At 35.9% G+C, this 24,032-nt stretch overlaps 2 protein-coding genes and 2 long non-coding RNA genes across 7 annotated transcripts in view; 1 reads left to right on the top strand and 3 right to left on the bottom strand.

Annotated features, from left to right (window-relative positions):
* Positions 1 to 41: 41 nt before the first annotated feature.
* LOC128018397 (uncharacterized) lies at positions 42 to 3,967 on the bottom strand. Of its 2 annotated transcripts, XR_008184864.1 has the most exons (4): positions 3,899 to 3,967; positions 2,892 to 2,995; positions 768 to 888; positions 42 to 217 (listed from the first exon to the last, which is right to left on the bottom strand). It is a non-coding gene; the product is annotated as an uncharacterized LOC128018397 (long non-coding RNA). The 2 variants fall into 2 exon arrangements; XR_008184863.1 differs by lacking the exon at positions 3,899 to 3,967 and having other exon boundaries at positions 2,892 to 3,103.
* Positions 3,968 to 4,456: 489 nt separating this feature from the next.
* Positions 4,457 to 24,032, bottom strand: part of LOC128018396 (uncharacterized) — a 40,622-nt gene continuing 21,046 nt past the window's right edge. The window contains exons 3-4 of the long non-coding RNA XR_008184862.1: positions 4,762 to 5,535; positions 4,457 to 4,661 (exon numbers count right to left, since the gene is read on the bottom strand). This is a non-coding gene — a long non-coding RNA (uncharacterized LOC128018396). The remainder of the gene's footprint in view (positions 4,662 to 4,761; positions 5,536 to 24,032) is intronic.
* On the top strand, positions 6,641 to 15,027 carry LOC128018394 (uncharacterized). Of its 3 annotated transcripts, none has more exons than XM_052603872.1 (20): positions 6,641 to 6,798; positions 7,825 to 7,893; positions 8,236 to 8,294; positions 8,536 to 8,649; positions 8,861 to 8,984; positions 9,068 to 9,133; positions 9,427 to 9,471; positions 9,713 to 10,084; positions 10,152 to 10,253; positions 11,019 to 11,251; positions 11,328 to 11,506; positions 11,683 to 11,776; positions 11,862 to 12,212; positions 12,316 to 12,433; positions 12,561 to 12,652; positions 12,795 to 12,912; positions 13,350 to 13,454; positions 13,878 to 14,042; positions 14,397 to 14,579; positions 14,718 to 15,027. In XM_052603872.1, exons 4-20 carry the CDS (start codon positions 8,590 to 8,592, stop codon positions 14,927 to 14,929), a joined length of 2,619 nt encoding a protein of 872 aa, XP_052459832.1. In that variant the 5' UTR covers positions 6,641 to 6,798; positions 7,825 to 7,893; positions 8,236 to 8,294; positions 8,536 to 8,589; the 3' UTR covers positions 14,930 to 15,027. The 3 variants fall into 3 exon arrangements, with proteins under 3 accessions (XP_052459832.1, XP_052459831.1, XP_052459830.1); XM_052603871.1 differs by having other exon boundaries at positions 9,427 to 9,498; positions 14,415 to 14,579; XM_052603870.1 differs by having other exon boundaries at positions 9,427 to 9,498.
* The window catches only part of LOC128018395 (coagulation factor V-like), a 5,366-nt gene continuing 1,337 nt past the window's right edge, over positions 20,004 to 24,032 (bottom strand). The window contains exons 3-7 of the mRNA XM_052603873.1: positions 22,761 to 23,540; positions 22,023 to 22,070; positions 21,812 to 21,891; positions 20,303 to 20,346; positions 20,004 to 20,122 (exon numbers count right to left, since the gene is read on the bottom strand). Of these exons, the coding sequence (XP_052459833.1) occupies positions 20,074 to 20,122; positions 20,303 to 20,346; positions 21,812 to 21,891; positions 22,023 to 22,070; positions 22,761 to 23,540 (1,001 nt within the window). The 3' untranslated portion in view covers positions 20,004 to 20,073. The remainder of the gene's footprint in view (positions 20,123 to 20,302; positions 20,347 to 21,811; positions 21,892 to 22,022; positions 22,071 to 22,760; positions 23,541 to 24,032) is intronic.

The raw sequence follows: 24,032 nt of genomic DNA, 5'->3' as shown, positions 1-24,032 counted from the left end.
ACTTCATACCAACCTTTCAATAGCAAAAAGTTCAGGTTGTTTTGCAAAGAATTAAGAATATGCACCTAAAATCAAAATTATTCACAGAATACTCAACATAGCTGGAATTAACACAAAACCTTGACATTACATTTTATTTTAATTATTGTTATTCATTAATGCATTATAGAAATGCAGGAACTATGAACTGTTTTTGTGGCTTGTAGCTGTCTCAGACCTGCAAAAAAAAAAAGAAAAAAAAAAGGGACAATTCATTAGGACAATGTACCACATTACCAGTATGTGAGATTATCCATACATATATTTATATGGCAGTCTCAAAAAAGTTATTGATTTTTCATTAGGATTTAAAAAAAGCAAATGTTCCATGAATATATTTTGTAAATTCCCTACCATAAATGTATCAACTTAATTTTTTATTAATAAAATGCTTTGCTCTGGATTTGAAATATTTTTCACAATATTTAGATTTTTTAGCACCAACAGATTCCAGATTTTCAAATAGTTGTATCTCAGACAAATATTGTCCTCCTAACAAACCATACATCAATGGAAAACTTATTTAGTATTATTATTGAAATAAAAATCTAAAAAATAAAATAAAAACAATTACCCTTGTAACTGGTTTTGTGGTCCAGTTTCACAAATAGGCTTGAATAATTACATTATCTACTTTTTATGGTACATAGTCTCTACTTCGAGTCATATTAGATAAGAGGCTGTAGCAATTCCATTCGGATATGGATATGCAAACACTTACCACTTACCACTGACAGTTTTATCTGGTTTATGTCACTGATCTCCTCAGCCAGGTATTTCCATACACTTAGGAGGCGTTTATTTCCTATAAGGTGTGGCCTTTTTTCTTCAGCTTCTGAGACAGACACTCTTGTTTTGAACACACACACACACATACACACGCACACACACACACACACACACACACACGCACACATAAACAAAAATTGAAATTCAAGAACTGATGGACTAATCTCAGACTTTAAATCTGACCACTCTCAAGTGGAAATTAAGTAGCATATGTGACCTGTGCTGGCAAAGTTAGTCACAATGAGCAAAAATCAGTTGAGGTTTTTTTTCTCATTAAAAAGTCCTTCAAAATGATGTATAACTGTATATATATATATATATATATATATATATAAAAAAAATGACTGAGCTACACCCGTTTGAAGTTGAAAGAGTTGGCAAAGTCAACTCTTTTCTATTTTCTAAAGGTTCCAAACCAAAATCACTGAGCAACATTGCATCTTTTCCTGCAGTTCTTTTCTTAATAATAATTCACTTTTTTATTTTACATCCGAACAAAAGCATTCAAGTAAGAAAAACTAATAATCAAATGTAAAATAACTTTATTCATTACAAATAAATTATTAAAACTATAAAAGCAGTTCAATTAGTCATTCTGTGTATACAGGTGCTCGTCATATAATTAGAATATCATCATTTCAATTCAAAAAGTGAAACTTGTATATTATATTCATTCATTACACACAGACTGATATATTTATTTATATCTGACAACTAAGGAAAATCCCAAATTCATTATCTTAGAAAATTAGAGTATAACTTAAGACCAATACAAAGAAAGGATTTTTAGAAATCTTGGCCAACTGAAAAGTATGAACATGAAAAGTATGAGTATGTACAGCACTCAATACTTCCCCTGAATGACTGCAGCAGACTCAATACTTCCCCTGAATGACTGCAGCAGTGCGGCGTGGCATGGAGTCGATCAGTCTGTGACACTGCTCAGGTGTTATAAGAGCCCAGAACGCTCTGATAGTGGCCTTCAGCTCTTCTGCATTCTTGGGTCTGATATATCACTACTCAGCAGCAGTACAGTCCTTTTTGAAGCGAGACACTTCTGGTTCTGTCTGTTGTTCAAGAGTGGCTTGACACAAGGAATGCGAAGCTGAAACCCATGTCTTGCATACGTCTGTGTGTAGTGGTTCTTGAAGCACTGACTCCAGCTGTAGTCCACTCTTTGTGAATCTCCCCCACATTTTTGAATGGGTTTTGTTTCACAATCCTCTCCAGGGTGCAGTTATCCCTATTGCTTCTACACTTATTTTCTACTACATCTTTTCCTTCCCTTCTCCTCTCTATTAATGTGCTTGGACGCAGAGCTCTGTGAACAGCCAGCCTCTTTAGCAATGACCTTTTGTGTCTTCCCCTCCTTGTGCAAAGTGTCAATGGTTGTCTTTTGGACAACGGTCAAGTCAGCAGTCTTCCCCATGATTGTGTAGCCTACAGAACGAGACTGAGAGACCATTTAAAGGATTTGCAGTTGTTTTGAGTTAATTAGCTGATTAGAGTGTGGCACCAGGTCTCTTCAATATTGAACCTTTTCACAATATTCAAATTTTCTGGGATACTGAATTTGGGATTTTCCTTAGTTGTCAGTTATAAACATCAAAATTAAAAGAAATAAAGATTTGGAATATATCAGTCTGTGTGTAATGAATGAATATAATATACAAGTTTCACTTTTTGAATGGAATTAGTGAAATCAACTTTTTGATGATATTTTAATTATATGACCAGCACCTGTATTTATCAGGATATATATATATATAACTGTAATTTGAATGTCGGATTGAAATGAACACTGTTATTAGAGTAGTTAATTGTTAGCATAAGTGCGGCTAATAATAATAATAAAAAAATAATAATAATTAGCATGTTTTTGTGTTTTGCTTTGGTGCTGAAATTGGTACTGTGACAACACTAATAGTTAGACCTCGATTAATGTGTTCAGGTGCACTGCAGGTTGGAGCAAAACTCTGCATGTAAGTGGACCTTGAGAGACAATGTTGAGATCTCCTGCAATATGTTCTGAGCATGCACTATAAAGAGACAGAATGACTTACAACACTGGTGTCCAGTCCTGGGCTGGAGGACCACCGTTCTGCAGAGTTTCTGCTGATCCTTGATCAGCTGCTCAGGTCTGCTTAACTGGGGTTGGAGCTAAACTCTGAAACAAGAGAAGACAACCAATATTATGAAGTAAAAAAAAAAAAATGATTCAGAAATATGCACAACGTTTGAAAATGCACAAAGATGAGAAGAAAGCTATGTGTTTAATGAGAACTTTCCACTGAAGAATAAGAAGCAATATTAAGTCACAGATGCATTTTTATTAATTCTTATTAATATTGTTTAAATATGTTACAGTAACCTTGTGCTTTATCAATGATTTTCAGTCTCTGAAATAGAAAAGATCTATCAGTGCTGAATGGGATCATACATACATCATATGTAATGATATTTAACAAGAGTTCTAACACTGTGTCGTCACTGGACAGCACAACAAAATACAACAGAGCCTTTTATAATCAGTGATGTTCTCTACACTGGATGCGGCACGAAACAACAAATCACAGACGGTGATCTGATGCCTTTTCCTATTTATGATGTACTGACACAAAGTTTAAATGATTTTTAACAGTCACTTTGGTGTGAGAGTGTGTAGCTTGGAGATAGAGATTTTTTTATGTTTCTGAAATAAGTCTCATGTACACTAAGAAAACTGCATTTATTTGATCATAAATAAAAATGGTAATGTTGTGAAATATTAGTACAATTTCAAATAACTGCTTTATATGTGAATATTTTGTACAATTTTATTCTTGTTTTCACAAAGCATGATTTCTGAAGGATTGTGTGACACTGGAGACTGATGCTGAAAATTCAGCTTTGATCACTTATTAAAACAAACTTAAATAGAAAATAGTTATTAAAAAAATGGTAATTTCACAATTTAACTGTATTTTAATCAAATAAATGCAGCAGTGGTGAGCATAAAAGATGTCTTTGAAATACATGACAAATCTGACCCTTACATTTTTGAATGGTGTATGTTTGAGGAATTGCTTACTATTCATGGTTCATAATGTCTAAAAATGTTATTCGACAGGAGATATGACTAGAGCACAGCCATCAGCATGGAAGAACCTAGGAACATAAGCATACTGTTACAGAGACAACAATATTTATTATACAATGCCAGGTATAAGGCATAAACTATAGCAGAGGTGAAATGCAGAAAATAAAAATAATAATTCACAGAATATATAATTTATATAATCATTTACAATAAATATATATATATTTTAGTTTTACTTATTTAGTAATGCTCCTACAGTGTGGACATCAAAATGTGTGTTTTCATCCTCTCTGTCAGCAGCTTCAGAAATGTTAAAATCAGGAACTTCTCCTGCGTCATAGAGGTTTTTTTCTGGCACTTCTGAAATCATAGAACAAGTTTGTGATTATGTGTTTACCATGAAAGATCAAAACCTGAAGGTTTCAGTCCATTTTCACGCTCTATGTAAGTGATGTAACGTTATCCGGTTACGTTAGTGCACATTTTAGGATTAAACAGTGCATACTTTTAGGGTTAAATTAATTCGGTTAAGTTACTTCCATTCATCCATTGATATATATGGAGAGAGAGAGAGAGACAGAGAGAGAGAGAGAGAGAGAGAGAGAGAGAGAGAGAGAGAGCAAGCTCATCTACACACAAGATGACATTAAAAGCCCAAACTTAATAAACAAGAGCTCATGTCTATCGTTACCTCTTGTATTTAGCCTTACCTTTGAGATGCCAACGGCCTTTTTCTGACGACGCTAAACCATTTCTATAAAGTAAATATTAAACGAAAGCGTATAATTTACATGAAATAAAGTGTCGGGAACACTTTAATGTACTATTTGTGTAATTTAATAGACTAAACTTACCTAAAAAAAAAAGTGAAACCACATTGAGTGTCAGCGATCAGCTGCTTGACGGTTGGGCTGCCGCCTCGTTTCCATGGTGACGTCCTCCGCTCCAGTTCTGCGCGCGCGCACATTACAGCACGTGGAAGTCACGCAGAATTTCACTGTTATTTCACATCTATTTTTGGGCTAAATTTGGACCAAATCCGACAGACAAAACAAAGACCAACTTTTCAAGTCAATTTTGAAGGCCATGACGAGTCGAGTTGATTTAAAAAAAAAAAAAAAAAAAAAATTAAATGAATTAAAAATAACCTTTCCAAATGACGTATGGTGGCAATCCAAGACAATGCATACCACCAATAGAAGAAAGCAATTTACCAATAGAGACCCACAGGGACCATTACTGTGACCATTACAACCAACATAATTCCCATTATAACCATTAAAACCATTACACATTTTGTAATAGTTTCTATTGTTTGTGTGTTCATTTTTTTTCAGCAGTAGCCTACCCACTAAGACCATTACAGTTTTCCAAAGAAACCACTAAATTTATTGGAGTCATAATGGTTTCTACTGGTGTCCAGTATACCACTAGAAGTTTCTAAAGGTGTTCTATTGGTCCTTAATGGTATCCAATAGACAATACACGCCACCAATAGAAGAAAGCAAATTACCAATAGAGACCCACAGAGACCATTACAGTGTCCATTAAAACCATTAGAATTCCAATAAGAACCATTAAAACCATTACAAATTCTGTAATGGTTTCTATTGTTTTTTTCAGCAGGGCTGTATCGTCTCATTATAGATAATGTGTTCCCGCCCCCCTCTTAGCCAGGGGCGTGTCTAGAGCATTTTCAGTGGGGGGGCCATGCTGGGGCACTGCCTCCTAATGGGGTGGCCGCCACTGCCCCCCCCAAAAAAAGCGAAATTCTAAAGTGTATTACGTATATCCTATTGATTTTATTATTATTTTTAACTTGAATAAGTTACTTGTAAACAAATGCAGTAATAAAGCACATTTTTGATTACTTTAGTTTTTGTCATCCCTGTATATATCCATTAAGTTAAATTTGAGAATACATATATATTTTTCAATTTCAATTTTTCATTGAAAGAAACTCCCTATATCTTTACTTCTTTTCATGGCTTGCCACTGCTCTCTTCCCTGCCTTCAAAAGAAACACTTATGTGTGTCTGTTTTTCTCAATCTCAAAAAAAAAATTCTAATTGTAAATGAAATGCACAGAATGCATCCACAACATTTCATGTGTAAATGGCTAAGTTAGGCCTGACAATTTAACTGACTCTCTAACTGACTTACTCTCATGCATTAACAAGTAACGTGTCACCAGACAAATATTATTATGGAACATTCTGTGCATATTGTCATTTGGTGCAATCTTGCTATATGTGGTCACTGTCACAAAATAAACTGATACAAAATATGCAAATCAACATGACATGTTTATTGTTTGATAGCCCCCCATCGTATTTTACTTTTATTGTGTTTTATTAAACGTTGACTGAACGTTCGATTGAAATCAACCACGACCAACGCGAGCAGAGCCTGACGGGGTAAAAACATTGATCTGAGAAAACCATACAAACATATTAAACCATACATAAAGGTTACCTACCAGCTCTTTGTTTGGTGTCTTGTGATGTGTCGTTCTTGAACGACGAATCTTTAATGTGACTAGGGAAGAACAAGTCGTCTCTATGACGGCGACATCACTTTGATTGTTTTTTTTTTGTTGTTGTTTTTTTTTTACAGTGGATTCTAATCTTCAAAAATGACCGTGTTGTATGATTTATATCTTTTGAGTTCACCCTTCAGATTAGACTATAGAACTGTAGTGTTACTTGTTTAGGATTCAAAATGTTGTTGCAACCTGGTCTCATGGGAAATACGTACCTCTGCACACTTTTTTGCAGCGCCACAAATATGTACCACCTGGTACGTATTGCCACAGTTTTGAAACACAAACGTCCACTGGGGTCGCTAAAGAGAAGGACTGCATGACATTGTGATCGACAGTAAGAGCAGAGGTATGTACACTAGTATATTCCATTATCCTAAAACTGGTTAACTGGTGTTATTTTTGTGATAAATGTTAGTGATATGTGTTGTTTTCCTGAATCATGTTTGCTTTAATGGTAAATGTAACGTTAGAATCATGTGTGTGCTTATGACGTCGGTAGGACATGCAGGCGAATGCCTGGGTGATTTAACGTTAGCTGAAGTTCATAAAGTTACATCCATCGCATAAGTTACATCCTCAGAACCCCGGCACACTATCATCATATCGCCAGTTAGGAGCGCATCCATATTTGCAAATAAATGCGAGATATTGCATTACTTTGAATGCTTAATCTGTGTCGTATAGAACTACAGATCCCATGAAACTGTCGCTCGAGCGCCAACCTCCCGCTCTTTCTCGTGAGGCCAATAAGGAAGTGACTACAACTGCAATTCATCGACTGGCCGCTTGAGTTGGCGGCAAAAAGGGAGTCAGTCCCATAGACTCCCCATGTTAAAATGCCCAACTTTACAGCAGAAAAAAACATGTTTACAGCCTGGTTCAAAAAATGATTTTGGCCAAAATAGCTAATTTTGCCCTTCATGACAACTGTGAAGGGGGTGAATTTTTTTATAACTCATCCGTTTAAATTATATTAAGAAGTAAAGTTCTGCATAATTAAGGGCGTGTCCACTTGAGTGACTGGGGGATTGCCGCTGTTGACACTGCCATCGCGCTGGGTGGGCGTGGCTTCAGCAAGTAGCCCCCGCCTTTCTGCCCATTTTTGATTGTCCGGGAGAGTCGCGACGGGCCTCTCTGCACACTTCAGGTGTCTACGGGTGACGTCACTGACACTACGTCCATGTTTTTATACAGTCTATGCTGTCGACCAATTAAGTACGTGATGCCATAATACTGTGCGTACAAACGTGTATTTTCTTTTCTTTTTTTATGCACAACATGGTGTTAATATTTTTTGTTCTTACACTAAGAAACTACATTTCCGTGTAGCCAAATGCCTTATATTAACAAACAATTTAACATGTGCTTGCAGGTTCCAGTCATATCAAAGAGGAAGAAGAGTAAAGTTTTTTATTTTTTTTAGCCTATCAAGGAACAGGAGGTTAGTCTTTCCATGCAGCAGCAACTTGTGCCATAGCCATAATTGCATATGAATGCGTATTACTACATTTATTTATATATTGTACATGCATTTTAATGTAGCAGCTTTAATGTAGTTCGATGTTTCCACTTTCCCTGCAACAGCGCAACCACCTCTAACAAATGTTGCTCTTGGCTTTGTGAGCCTACTTTGCCTGGAATTTCTATGTTTTATATAGCAATTTGGTTACAGTTCTCTTACTAAAATAAGTTGCGTTGATTTATTTTTCAGATCGTCACTGACCCTGTATTTTCTTATAAATGTATTGTTTTCATAAATTAATTCAAAACTTTTTTTTAACAGATTTGAAGATCATCTGTAATCTCACTATCGCTCTGCCTCATTCAGTACAACGCAGACAGGTGAGTTGATTAATGCTAGGCGGTTGCTCTGCTTCGGACCTTAAACACTTGCATCACCAACGCATTACCGGCACCCAATTACCTTGCATAGAAAACATTTATTTAAGCATTGCCTGGGTAGGGAAAGAAAACCTCATCAAGGTTGTTTCCCACCTTAACCATGGATGTGAAATCCTCTGCAAACCACTACCCATTTATTTTCATTTGTTTTTATGTGTACTTTGTTTTTTATGGTCCTCAGGTATTAAAAAATAAATGACTGAGAGAGTCATCTGATCAGCCTACAGAGAAAAATATGGAGGAGGAATTACACTGTGATCTTGAGGAAATAATGGCTGATTTGGAGGAGATGCAGGTATTTTGTATAAAACTATGTAGCATGCTTTCTGCATCAATCAGTATTTCACTAATGTGGGAAAAGAAAATGGATCATTGGAATTTGTTACTATACCACTGTTTGTATTTTTTGCAACTTCCATAAATGATATTCTGAATCATGTTATTATTTCTTAAAAATGTATATAGTTCGGAGTCATTGTTCTACCTCTTATGTTTGAGTAATACAGAGTGAGGAAGCGGTCAAAACACCACCTAAAAAACAAAAAAGAAAAAAGATTGATCTTAAACTTAGGTGGAAAAAAAGAGACCAAGAAGGATTCTTGGTCTATGAGAAGCGCAAACCAAAGAAAGGTATGGTTTGAGGTTTTAGATCCTTTGATTTTTCAATAAGTATTGTGTAAATCAAATAATTTTTTCCGTTTACTTCTCTCTAGACCGATCTGGAAAACCAGTTGCCTCAACCATTGTCTCTTCAAGTAACCCTCAAGAAGTTGAGCTCGGTAAGCAATTGTTTTTGATTTAATGTAGGATTATTGTATTTAATGTGTTCAACCAAATACTGTTTGCTAAAAAAATATTGCCTATTAATACAGTGCATATCTTTGACTTTATACCCTGAAGTCTGTCTATACTAACAGACCGGTAATTTTGTAAAATACATTTTCATATGAGCTGCTCTACAGTGGAAAAGAGTTCCCCTCTATGTTCCCTATAAGTAATCCCATTTCATGTTGATTTGCATCTTTTCTGTTGTTTGAATGCAAGATACTGCATTAAAATTGTATAATTCTAGAAACTGCAAGCACATCTGAAGCCTCAACTTCCAAACAACATTTTGGAGATGTAGATGCACAACAGATTATTGGTAAGTTTACCTTAAATGTTTTTAACCATCGGAACTGTATCACTGTCTTCACGAAGTCCCTCTGAATGAACAAAAGTGCCAACATTTTATGATAAATATTAAATGTACAAATATCTGAGATATTACTTGTTTAATGTTTTGTGAGTTTGTGCACTTGGTTTACGAGCTTGTAACAGGTAAGGAGTTGTAATCTAATTTTATTTTTTATTGCAAGATTTACAACTACAGCAACTCCAAAATGCAATGGAGTGTGATGAACCCAGATCAGCAGCATCTCATGATTGGGCATTGAGGCAAACCTTGTCTGAAGAACGCTGGGAGGAAGCAAGGCCAAAACTCCTTGACAGTTTGCTTGCTTCAGACTGTGTGCATTATGGTCCTTGTGATCACTGCAGCTTGAAACAAGCAGTCATCAGGTGCAAGGACTGTTTCCCGAAACCCCGTTACTGTGGCCAGTGTGACGTTTCTACACATCAACATCTTGTTTTTCACAACCGAGAGACTCTTATAGATGGATTCTATAAACCTCTCCCACCATCAACTGCTGTGCAGGACCTCAGTGGCCAAAATGTCATATATGAACAAGGTAAGAAGTACTTGAAAGCTTAAAAACATGTTTTCATTTTAGTTCATATATTTTTTCTTTCATCTAGTGTGTCTGCTGCCCATTACACGACCAGACAAAATTTGTGATTGTGACCCTCAAAACCTGGCTGTTGTAGCTGGACGATCTGTTGTGCTCATCTGTATAAATGGTATGACTTGCAATATTTCGTATTGTATTTGTCTATTGGCTTAACCTGCTAACTGATGTCTGAAAAGTATCAACGGCTGTCTTTACAATTGGCATTAACATGCGACCTGTATCCGGATGTTGTCCACATACACATAGAAAAGACAAGTGTAAACGCATTTATGATGGCAATGTTATCCGATCAGTGTGTCCAGGTTCAGAGGGAGTCGAGGACTCATATCTCAGTGTAATGTAAACGCAATACAGCCATCGGTTCTGGATTCACAGGTGGACGTCACACAAGACCCACCCACTGTCTTTATTTCACCTCCTCTCTCTAGGAATTGGTGCACATAGCTGTGTGGTTTTTCAATACAGATATGTGCAAAATACATAGATTCGCAAATATACTGAAATGTTTGCTTTCGCACCCTAAAGTTCCAGAACCCTAACCTGACGTCATCATATTGAGATTCTAGTAAGAATATGAGTCTGATATTGCTCCATTAGGCTCTGATTATGGGGCTTGTTTCAACCGAAATGCCTCTGCACCCAATAGAATAGACCTACAAGCAATCTTTTTTCTTTTTTTTTCTGGAATGCGAGATCCAATCTGTTATCCAGATACAAAAGCCACTTGATGTGGACAGGTGTAAACACACCGTGTCCTGATTGGCATATTATCCGATCTGCTTGAGCAAATCACGGTGATCGCATGTTAATGCCAAGAGTAAACACAGCCAAAGTGTGTTTACTACTTATTTATTTTCTTTTGAAATCTTTGCAGGTCGCTATGACGTCTTCCTGCCAGTGATGAATTGCAGAGCTTGTCTTGCATCATGGACACCTGAGGTGGTTGACCTGTTGTTTAGTGGTTACTGGCCAGGCACTGTCGAGTTTCAAACCATATACAAGGTAGACCTCTTCACGTCGTTTGAGGACCTGAAGATCACTGCACCTGGGCTTTCAAGACAAGCATTTGTGAAAATGTTACAACAGCGCTCACAACAATTTGGAAGGGTAAGACTTGGAAAGTAATTCGCATTTATGCAAATCTTACTGGCATGTCACTGTATTCAAATTTTTATAATTTCAGAGTGGTAACATTTGTGGCAACGTGTTCCAAAAAGCTTTCCTTGAATGGACATATTGTCGTCATAAAAGAGAAAAACTCTGCGGCATTGATCACTTCTCTTGCCCAGCTTGCACCCCAGATACAGTTGCTGTGTCTGCAGACGGAAACAGAAAACTATACATATTCAGCAAAACAAAGGGGTATATTATAACATTTACATTTAATAATTTAGCAGACGCTTTCATCCGAAGAACAATAGAAGCAATCAGACCAACAAGAGGGCAACAATATACACGTGATGTAACAAGTCTCAGTTAGTCTAGCACAGTACACATTGCAATGTATTATTTTTTTTATTTTTTTTATCTTCCTGTAGGACAGAGGAACAACCATTTTTTGATGGAGTTTTTCTGGCTAATGACAAAGATGTAGCAACATTTGTTGATTGTGTTCGTGAGAAGACCATCCCAGTAAGATATTTGTCAAAAGATTTGGGATTGTACACGGTGAATCAGGCTCTAGTTTGTGAATATATTTGATATGACACTGTTACAGGTACATGGAAAAGGCATCTGTGGAACATCAACATGGGCTGCAGCCAGAGAGACCTCTAAAAAGACAAACACTAAATGTGATGAAGAGGGCCTAGAGGTGGCAGTTTGCAGGCACAGCATATTGCTTAGAGGGTTGAACATGTTTAGGGGCGAGATATTTGCATACCCTCTGTTTCTGCAGAAGGAACTGGCCACAAAAACAAACTGCAAGTTCTTCTGCACTGACATCATGTGTCGATATTGGCCCTATCTTCAAAAGGTGGCTCAAGCATTCCCAGAAATGCAAAACCTGACTCAGATGAAGCCATTTCTCTCAGTTATGCATGCAAAGGGGCACTCTACAAAATGTGAGGTAAATGTATATTCTTGAACAATATGGTAACTAAGCCTTTAACCATTTTGATATCCATGAACTGGATATTTTTTAGTTTGGACATTTGGTGTGCATGCTGTAGGTGCAGTGGGGTGGCAAAAATCAAACAGGGGCAGGCACAACAATTGGTGAAGAAGTTGAACAAGTGAACAGCTTTTTGTCCCGTGTGGCTCTAACTACAAAATACATGAGTAAGGCTGGTGAGTGGTCCTTTTTTACAGTTCTCATGTATTGTTAAGACAGCTTTTCTTTTTTTCTTTTTTTTATTCAACATACTCCGTGACTAACCACTAATTGAAAAGCACATTTATGCCTTCATCATTACAGCACGAGTAGATATGATCACATTGCATGCCAGAGGATGGAATGAGCGCAAAAAAAGAAACCTGCACAAGTACTTGTCTACACGGTACTTGAAGGTAAGTAAAAAAATAAAGATGTCGTCAATGAAGGTTAAATTTCATTTGTCTAAAGTCCACTTATAAGTTGTACATACCAAGTATCTAATACTTTCAGTATTCCTGAAGGTTTTTGTGACTTTCCATTAATTATTCTTTTGAGACTATCCAAAAGACAAAGGAAGTCAAGAAAGACATTGCGGCTATAAAGAAGTGCACGCAAAGGTCTGATGAGGAACTGCAACAGTGGGTCACTGATGTGAGACAGTGGGCAGTTGACAGTAAGTATGTACTTTTTTCTATAGATAGATAAATGTGTTTATTTTTATTTATTTATTTTTTTACTTGTGAAATACTCCTCACAGCAGTAGGAGAACCTCACTAAGAAACCATGCAACAACAAAAGTGAAAATCAACGAAGAAATGGCTCGAAATGCTAAGTTAATAATTGAACTTGATGTAGCTTTCTCCCTCAAATTTATAATACTTACTCACCCTTGAAAAATTAGCAAACTGAAAAAAAAATTTCAGATTCTTTGGCAGAACATTTGTAGATGTCCTTTTTGTTTTTACATGTGTTCCTACTACATTCTTCTTATTGAATCCTCCTTTTACCATATTTAATGTATAAGGTGTTTTATAGAAATAGTATAGTTCTATTTTTGATAGCACAGAAAATGCATGATACTGATCAAATACCTTCATAAATACTTTACAGCACCAGATGACTTCAGAACAGATGATCCAGTGGCGTTGCAACATCTGATTGAAGGCCTATTCTTGGGCATCCAGCAGAAAAAGAGGGATCTGTATCGAGTAACCGGTAAGTAGCCTCCATGCCTTCATGTACTTGTGGAGTTCATTTTAAAATGTGAGATCTATAGCTGTATCTAAGTAATTTAAATTTGATCATATCTTAACAATGAACAAAGTCTTCCATCTACACTGTGCACTTAAGCCACTACATAACCTTTCTACATTGAGTGAACAGTCCTGCCTTCCTATATGTCCAGTGTTACCATCACCCAACTCCCTCCATTACTTGAACATTCCAGGCCACATTCCAGGTTATTTATTATGGTTAAATTAACCAGAGGTGTAGTCAAAATATTGTACAATTGTATTTTTAGTCGCCGATGATATGTGCGCTTTATAACATAATTTGTAAGGAGCCTTTTGGATGTCCATTAGCACAGTGACCAAACATTATGCATATCCTCCTTAAAATTATTTGTTTTTTCTGCAGACCGTAACAAACAGCGACACAAGATCCGAAGACGGATTAGAGAGGATAAGAAAAAGCTGTTTAATGCCATATCCCAATACAATGATCTTCCAACCACCACAGAATCTGTAGATTCAGTTGAAGACCTTCTGGCAGCAGAAAGCCCTATCTGGCCTTGGGATTCTGGTTTGTAAAGTTTGACATTAATAGTTTTAGTGAATCTTCATTTAAAAGATTAACTCATTAAACTCCGACTTTCAAAGGAAAGAGGCCCAACATGTGTTTTTTATTTGTTTTGGAACAGACTATAATCATTTTATTTTTAAACCGTTTTGTTTTTGCCAACTCGCCATTCCTCAGATTAATGTGTCAAGGTGGCTCGCCCTTTTTTTTTTCACACTGTAGATTCAACACCAATCACTTGTTGCCTATGTTGTAGGGACAAAGAATTGTACCATTATTGGATTTTACTCTCAAAAAGGCAATAAGAGGTAGTATTTTAATATGGTGGTTAATTCAATTTGTCATTTGTCTTGATAGAACCTGACACTTCCTTAGGCATGAAGAAGAAGGTTTTTGACAAGGTGATGCAGCTGGAGAGACTGATTGAGGAAGAGGCTATACTTTTAGAGGAAATGAAACAACATTGGACTCATCTTACAAGAACCTGCAGGGCCTTGAAGGACCAGGCTAATGTACTAGCAGATGACCTGACCACACAGAGTGAGTACTAATTTCTTAATTCTGTTTACTTCATATAGTTATTTTTAACTGCTTGCAGATGATACAAACTGCAATATTGATGTTTTGGTTAATTGTTTTTTTTTGTTTTTTTGTTTTTTATCCCAATTTGATTTTTAGGCTACCCTTCAGGACTGTCTGGTCAAGCTTACCATGGCCTGCACAGTGCTGTCCTCCAAAAATGTGAGGAGATCAAAACGGACATGGTAGCTGTGAAAGAAACCTACTCCCAAATAGTAGTAAATGGGAATGGTGGATCCGTTGTTGAAGAAGATGATGAAGACCCATATGAGAATGTCTCCACAGATGCCTCTACGGATGATGAATTATAGATTCTCTCTTCTCCACTGCACAAACTGGTTTCCTGACCGAGTAGCTCAAGTTAGCTCTCCCCATTGTAAATAATAAAACCTTGAATCTGAATTTTCAATCACTGTCTGACTGATTCTTAATTTCTTTAGTAAAATAATTATCATCATTATTTCAGTTTTGGTTATAATTTGTTGTTGTACACATTTGTTCACCACATATTTTCTACATTGACAAATTGATCAACAATAGAATATATATATATATATATATATATATATATATATATATATATATATATATATTTTTTTTTTTTTTTTTTTTTTTTTTTTTTTTTTTTTTTTTTTTTTTTTTGTCACAACAGGTAAGATCACATGCAATACCTAGTCTAGCTAAGCTTCCAAATCTGTACAGTACATACTATAATACAGTAGCCTATACTAAAATTTACTATAGTAAATTGTTTCACGTCCGAGAGTATACGCAAACAAACAATGCCATATTTACCCAAATATCATTCATATGAAGCACATTAATCCTTGCTGCTAACACAAAATGCACAAAAAAAGCATTATTGTTTAGCTATGCTAATTTATATTGATGCTAACATCACATTTTTAATCACAAAGGGGTCAGTTTAGTAAAGCCATATGGCCAAACAAACGTTTTAAGACTTCGGCTGCAGTAAAACCTTTATTCTGACTTTAAACCCCTATTTTGCCAGCAAGACGAGCTGTGGTGCTCCAAAATATCTGAAATAAACTAACAATATAACTTTTTCTTAACATAGATCATCTAAATACAGTGTAAGTACGTCTTCGTCTGTACTATATGGTTGATATATTTCGTAGATGTTTCTTTTTGCAACCTTATTTACAGCAATACTTTGCTAACTGGAAGAACTACAAAAATGGCGCAAATTTGTATCAGGCCGCATTGCGCTGCTATAGGGAATTGTAGTTTAAATCAATATAACCTATTACTTAGAATTAGAAGTTATAAACAATTAATTAACAGTACACCTAGGGATATAAGTGGATGTTAATAGCATTTGTGTGATAATATTTTAAATATGTAACTGCTGAATAGGTGAAAATAAATTTTGACCATAATTGACTGCACCCCCTTTTAGTGACTCTATCCACAAGAGTATAGTCACATAGCTAAAGTGAAGGGCTCTTTACAACAATTGGTCCCATGTCTGTAGCCCCTTCTCTTCCTGAATGACAAGGCTTTCAACATGTGCTGAGGTCACAGTTCAGAGGTCAATATTTCAAAACAGGACCCATTTCTCATCTTCATACTGGCATATATTATTCTCCAGGCCAAGACATTTTCAACAATGTATTTGGGTTAGTCCTACATAAAGCTTTAATTTCAACATTTCATGGACACAGCCCTGACCCAGCCATAGTTTCAGTGAGGCATTTGGAGGCCCAACCTCCAACCCCACAGGCAATGTCATCAAAATTGTATTTATTACAGTAGTGTACATATGTATGTACCACGCCCTAGTAAAATATGCACAATTTAAATGTTTTTGCATGAGCCAAGAACTTGTGAGCATCTTTATTCATCTAGAGTCAGTCAATTATGTGTCAGCCAATTATGTGTTCAAATGGTACTGGAAGTTCACACAACAGGTAATGCTATCACAGTTGTGTTTATTACAGTAGTCCACATACAGTATGTATGTACCACACCTAAGTAAAATATCCACTATTAAGTGTTTTTGCATGAGCCATGAACTTGTGAGCATCTGCACTCGTCTAGAGTCAGTCAATTATGTATGTGTCAGCCAATTATGTGTTCAAATGGTACTGGAAGTTCACACAACAGGTAATGCTATCACAGTTGTGTTTATTACAGTAGTGCACATATGTATGTACCACACCTAAGTAAAATATGCACTATTTAAGTGTTTTTTCATGAGCCATGAACTTGTGAGCATCTGCATTCGTCTAGAGTCAGTCAATTATGTGTCAGCCAATTATGTGTTCAAATGGTACTGGAAGTTCACACAACAGGTAATGCTATCACAGTTGTGTTTATTACAGTAGTGCACATATGTATGTACCACACCTAAGTAAAATATGCACTATTTAAGTGTTTTTTCATGAGCCATGAACTTGTGAGCATCTGCACTCGTCTAGAGTCAGTCAATTATGTGTCAGCCAATTATGTGTTCAAATGGTACTGGAAGTTCACACAACAGGTAATGCTATCACAGTTGTGTTTATTACAGTAGTGCACATATGTATGTACCACACCTAAGTAAAATATGCACTATTTAAGTGTTTTTTCATGAGCCATGAACTTGTGAGCATCTGCATTCGTCTAGAGTCAGTCAATTATGTGTCAGCCAATTATGTGTTCAAATGGTACTGGGAGTTCACACAACAGGTAATGCTATCACAGTTGTGTTTATTACAGTAGGGCACATATGTATGTACCACACCTAAGTAAAATATGCACTATTTAAGTGTTTTTTCATGAGCCATGAACTTGTGAGCATCTGCACTCGTCTAGAGTCAGTCAATTATGTGTCAGCCAATTATGTGTTCAAATGGTACTGAAAGTTCACACAACAGGTAATGCTATCACAGTTGTGTTTATTACAGTAGTGCACATATGTATGTACCACACCTAAGTAAAATATGCACTATTTAAGTGTTTTTGCACTTGAAAACACAAGTCCTGAACTTGTGAATATCTGCATTTGTCTAAAGAATAAACCAATTATGTGTCCAAATGGTACTTTAATGGGAAGTTCATTCAACAAGCAAAAAACATAATTGTTTTTATTACAGTATTGCACATATGTATGCATCAAGACAAAGAAAGATATTTCTCCATACAGTTTTACAGAATGTCAGCTAAAGTGGATATGATTTATGACTATATTGATGTACATTTAGATGATGCGATATGGAAAGCATAACAGAAAAACATGTATGGTTTAATATCGATTTGATGGTGTTCATTAACAAGTATGCTGAAACTACAAACAGTATATACATATTGCATACATAGCTTACATACATACACAAAGTATAATATGGAAATATTGAAGTAAAGTACATTGTAATTATTGTACTTCATCAGATTTTTTACATGCAAAAAATAACAATGATTTATTTAAAGCAAAATACCGGTAATGCATTGTAATAACATGCAAAATTACTTTTAACATTATTAATCCGCTACTTGGTGATGTCAGTCAGGAGAAACAGCAGCTTTTCTGTTTTTGTTGTCAGAAAAATAAGAGACAAATAAATGCAAATATTCATAAGAATAGTACAATTTCAGTTTTTGCTGATATCTTCTTTCATTTTTGAGTTTTGAATTTAAGAATTAAGGCAGGTAAATATATCTTAAAAACTTTTATGATATAATTGACATTGTATAAAAGTGCTGGAAAGGAAAAGACCTTTACCCATAGTTAGTATGTTGTCCTTGTTTCTAATAACAATACATAATCTGAACTTTTTAGCAAAGTGCCATTATTTATATTGTCAATACTTTCCTGAAGATATGTGGCTCTTTATTATCTCTAAGCTATGGGTGAAAACACTTAGTAGCTTTGGTTTGAAATGTAAAAATCAAAGTGCACTATTTTCTAACAGTTGGGTTTCTGATGAAAATTCCCTTATACTGTAAATCCCTTCATAAAAAGCGCTGTTTGATATAAAAGCAAGGCAGGTTTATTTAGTACACATCTTCAGTGCACCGGTCCTGTCCTCAATGTAATCGAAAGCGCCTATACTGCTGTTTGCATTTACAGTCTGTCTGTGTTGACTTCTGAGTGACCTCCGATTGATGAGACTGTTGAGCCCATAGGTAGCATCCTCTGTCAAGTCACCGAGACCTGTAGACGAATTGCAAGGAAAAACAGAAAGAAAAAGATGACGCATCATCACACAGCAGTCAAAGCCCCGAAAAACATGACAATTCCAAATATCTACAAATATTATTCAGTGCTGAATTAGTAACATCAAAATAAACTTTTAATCATTATCGTTACTTGTCAAAAGAAAATCCACCTTCATGAAAATTATTCTAAAATATCATACAAGTGACTATAAAAATTTTGGTGCTAGAGCTTGTGAAATTGTAATAGACAAGCATTTAATTTGTGATTACTACAGCAGAATAACATATGACATATGACAAAAAGATTATCACAGGGGTCAACCTTTATAATAAACACAAAACTATTTTTGTGTCAGATATAATTTTCAGAATTTTCTTACCATATACCCATTCTCTCATTTCCAGGTGAAGGTGAGCTTTAAGGGTTTCCAGTTCCCAAAGTGGATCTGTATAGCTTTAGAAGTCTAAAAAGACAAGATAATTATTATTAGTGTATGAACCATTATTTTATATTTGTTCTCTGATCACCTGATTTTCATAATACAGGTTATTTTGTTTAATCCTGTTCAGCTTGTGTAAAACAAGTAACATTTGTTTCTTGGAAATTGAAACAGTTCTCTTTCTAATGTATTTAAATCTATTTATAATTATATGCCAATATTAAATCAATTTGATGCTTTGAATGCATAATTATTGCATTGCCAATGAATAATAGATCAAAAGACAACTACTACTGGTCTTCTATCCAATTACAGAGGCAGATAACGATAGTACATCTACACGGCATGCCAACTACTGTTCTACTTCCTGCCCTGGGGTGGAACCAGCACCATCATGATGTTCTCCGCTCAATGTCATCTGGACAGAAGGACACAAACCTGAACATTAAAGGCATAAAGTAGAGCAAATATCTCCAACTACATCAAATTTTATTAATCTAAAATTTTAACAGCCACAAAATATAATAGGTTTCTTCCTGTACCATGTCCTACCCATCCACCAAGTTACAAGAAATCCTGCTTACAACCAATATATAGACAGTACATATATAACTACATACACAGACAAACACGTGAGAACATAACAGACGTACAGACGTAGATATAACAGTTATTCAAACAAAACTGACAATAAACAGAGGATTTTTAATTAGGTTATTTATAAAGATCTGTGTGTACTCTATATAGCATATGCAATTTAGGCAATGAATAACAAGTCAATAACTTTGTTTATGTTTGTAGTTATTTTATTCATTATAAAAGAAAATACAAAATAAAAATAAAAATGTAATTCATTATTCAAGAAGGGAGGAGGGCTCCCAGGAGTCTTTCCATTTGGTCCCACTGTAAAGAGACAATGTTCTGAGTAAAGATTTAATGAGTAACTTAATTCAGGCTAGCAAAATGATATATCATTTTATGAAATATAACTATTAAAAAAATGTTCAAACATTTTAGTAACTGTCGACATTGTTAATGTTTAAAATGTTGTGTATTTAATAAACTGTACATTAGTACACCTACCAGGTCTTGCATGGAACCCAACAAATGAGGACCTCCTCTGTTCCCTATAGAATAAACATAAAAAAAAAATCTATCACAACTCAATATCCAGCAACGTTTGTCTTGGCACAAGTCATGCAAACTGTTTTTTGCTAAGAATCATCTTAAAAAGTTATACAGTGTAGCTTTAACATGTAATAACATTTAAAAATAACATTTACTGCTGTAAGATTGTGTTTCAAAGTGGTAAAGTACAGTATCATATACTGTCTTAGGGGTCTAGAGGGATCTAGAAAATTACATGAAAACCTTGTGACAGTTTCTATTCATGTTGACATTACATTAATAACATATCCAAAGAGTTATCCATATTTATCTATGCATTAATGTTTTCAGGGTTTCTGCAAGTTTCATTAAGTAAAATGTAAAATTTGTAACACATTTTTGAAGACCATTGTGAAGGAAATGTAAGACCTATTTACTTGCAAAAAAGTATGAAGCTCTGAAGGAAAACCAAAGTCAAATAATTACTTGAAAAGTACATTAATTTACAGAACTGTGTGTGCAATTGTAGGTTTTATATTGGTCAGACAGACAACAAAGAACTACAAAAAATACCATGAAATAAATTTCAACATAAATAAGACCTACCTAAACATTTAAAACCTACTACATAATACCTTGATTTATTTAAGACTTTTTCTACATATTTGATGTTAACCAAAGTATTGTTCGGATAGCGTTCTACATCATGTGAGCAATACATACAGCCAAATTATTTTCTGTTATTGTAAAGTAAACTTTGTATGCATCTTGTTTGTAAAAATGGTGACATTAGTGCTCACTCCATGAACACTAAATCCAGTCTTCAAAACATCTAGTTGTCGAATCAAGTGCTCAAACACTGCAGATATTTTTAGTCTTAGGCTGTGTGTCCACCAAACCATTTAGCCAGCTGATAAGTGCGTGAGTGTGAGTGCTTGAGAGTGTTTTGGCAGTGCTTTGCTTGTTGTTATTATGTTAAAAATCCGCGAAAGTGTTACTAGTTATCTCATTTCACAGATTGTTTGTTTCTGTGTTGTTTCTATACAAAATTGTCGATAAATTATAAAGTATTTGCTCTGGCTCTAGTTTAAAATTATTTTGTTCCATTATTATGCTTGTTGCTGTCATCTGTTGACTTTGTACGAGCAGAGTGTGGTGGTTGTGTGTTATTAGTCCCGCGCCTCCTCAACTGTGATTGGACAGCTGGGTAAAAAGTTACAGTGATGAGCACTGCATTTGACCCAAAATTGAACATTCTTCAACTCTTGGCGACTGGTAAAAAACCACGAATGCTCTTTGCATCAGCGTGAAAAAGAAACTCAGCGGCGTGTGCAAATATGCCAGTCGCGTGAAAAAATGCTTTTGTGGACACAGGTTCATTGTTCATTCATTGTAGAATCAAAAATAATTTAAATATTAATAATGAGTGAGTGCGAGTACATTGATATAAAGCAAGAGCGTTTTAAATACTTTAGAAAGACAAACCTCTCTCACTCTTCTTTTCAAAACCTTGGAGTAGTCAAAGTTGTTTTGCCTCACTCTCCAACAGCATTCTGGACACTCATCTGAAAGATAGTCAATATAACATTGAAATAAGTATACCAATATACCAGTATAGACAATACCTAACTGTGATGGCAGAATCAATGTGTAGTTGATACATCATATCATTTTAAATAAAGAAAATGTACTTAACACTTTTTTTTTGGCTTCATATTGCTGGCTACCCTCTGTTGGACTGGATCTGTATTAAAAATATACAAGATATCAAATTTTATTAAACACTATTTCTGTCAAGAGCACTATCATCAAATATGATTGACAGTTAGCATATAGTTTTGATTGGTGGTATGGTTCTGTTCTGGACAAGAACTCCCTACGCATCCATGCAGCCTAGCATACAATCATAAAAGCAGTGATAACCCAGCGTAGGGTAAACAAAACAGAACCAAAATAAATGTATTGCAGATATCAGTAATTTATTTTAATGTACAATATATTTAAGAGAATTTAAGTCTGATTCAGGGGTAATCTGAATGCTATAATGACTGACGAGAGGTGGAGCTGGGGATGGAGCAGGGTAATTCGCTCCTGAGAAACGTGACAGCTGCTGATAATACTGAAGGAGCTTATATATGTACTGTATACAGTAATGGGCGTCGTATTCCTATAGGTAGACGTAGATCAGCTGATTCGAGCCTGACTAATGTGACCTGCCAGAACTGATGCTATGCTTAATATATAAATACAGTAAGTTATTACTAATTTAGAATGTACAATATCTGTCAAAGGTTTGGCAACGCTTTCCCATTCTCTTGGATGAGTAGGTGGGTTCAAAATTTTGACTGGTAGTGTATTAAAAAACATAGTTCTTACATACGTATTAACATAGTTCTAATAACACATTACTGACTATTAAAGAAATATACTTCACTTTGTCTTTTTTTTGCCTTCTGGCCCCGGGGTCTTGTGGCTTTTGATGAGCCTGTGGTCTCAGTGGCTTCTGGAATGACGGTGGTCTCAGTGGCATCTGGAGTGACGTTGGTCTCAGTGGCTTCTGGAATGACGTTGGTCTCAGTGGCATCTGGAGTGACGTTGGTCTCAGTGGCTTCTGGAATGACGGTGGTCTCAGTGGCTTCTGGAATGACGGTGGTCTCAGTGGCTTCTGGAGTGACGGTGGTCTCAGTGGCTTCTGGAGTGACGGTGGTCTCAGTGGCTTCTGGAGTGACGGTGGTCTCAGTGGCTTCTGGAGTGACGTTGGTCTCAGTGGCTTCTGGAATGACGGTGGTCTCAGTGGCTTCTGGAGTGACGTTGGTCTCAGTGGCTTCTGGAATGACGGTGGTCTCAGTGGCTTCTGGAGTGACATTGGTCTCAGTGGCTTCTGGAGTGACATTGGTCTCAGTGGCTTCTGGAATGACGGTGGTCTCAGTGGCTTCTGGAATGACGGTGGTCTCAGTGGCTTCTGGAATGACGGTGGTCTCAGTGGCTTCTGGAGTGACGTTGGTCTCAGTGGCTTCTGGAGTGACGTTGGTCTCAGTGGCTTCTGGAGTGACGTTGGTCTCAGTGGCTTCTGGAGTGACGTTGGTCTCAGTGGCTTCTGGAGTGACGTTGGTCTCAGTGGCTTCTGGAGTGACGTTGGTCTCAGTGGCAGTGGCTTTGGGAGGGTGAGTAGTTTCTGTGCTACTTGTGGCCTTCTTCTGTCTTTGAAAATGAACTTGCAGACAAGACAAACATCACACACAAGAAAAATTAAACAGTTTGCCTCAATCTCAGTGCCACTTTATTCCATATAGCCTATGAATAATTATGGAAACACAAGGAAGAGGACCTGCGGGTGAGTGATGATAACAGGCTACTATTTACAGTAATTTATTTCTACATTACAGGTGTTGTTATGATTTAAATGTAAAATTAATTATCTACAGTCTATATCAACAAATATAGTCATCGAGTTCCCAGTCAAGGTAATGCTGTCTCTTAATGTCTGATCAGAACATTCAAGATTTTCTGCCTACTTTTTATCTAGCTTGTTGACTTGGCTTAACTGCTAAAGAAAACAATTGGGTGATCACATGCTGATTCATCCTATTATGGCTGAAAGTAATGCTCATGCATCAATAGAAAAATAAAGAAAATGATACTTGTGGGTTCACATTCCTTTGTGTTCCTTAGGATTACCAGTATTTTCAGATTAATCCAGAGCTTC

Source organism: Carassius gibelio, chromosome A8 (genome assembly GCF_023724105.1).
Source record: "Carassius gibelio isolate Cgi1373 ecotype wild population from Czech Republic chromosome A8, carGib1.2-hapl.c, whole genome shotgun sequence".
Classification (NCBI taxonomy): Eukaryota; Metazoa; Chordata; class Actinopteri; order Cypriniformes; family Cyprinidae; genus Carassius; species Carassius gibelio.
The sequence above is the reverse complement of the archived record's forward strand: the minus strand, read 5'-3'. Positions and strand labels throughout refer to the sequence as shown.

Bases quoted from the DNA above. Each gene is read 5' to 3' on its own strand.
- LOC128018394 (XM_052603870.1), top strand. From the start codon at position 8,590: ATGGAGGAGGAATTACACTGTGATCTTGAGGAAATAATGGCTGATTTG. The intron at 12,434-12,560 runs GTGAGTGGTCCT...TCATCATTACAG, and splicing joins AAAATACATGAGTAAGGCTG to CACGAGTAGATATGATCACA. The intron at 12,913-13,349 runs GTAAGTATGTAC...AATACTTTACAG, and splicing joins GAGACAGTGGGCAGTTGACA to CACCAGATGACTTCAGAACA.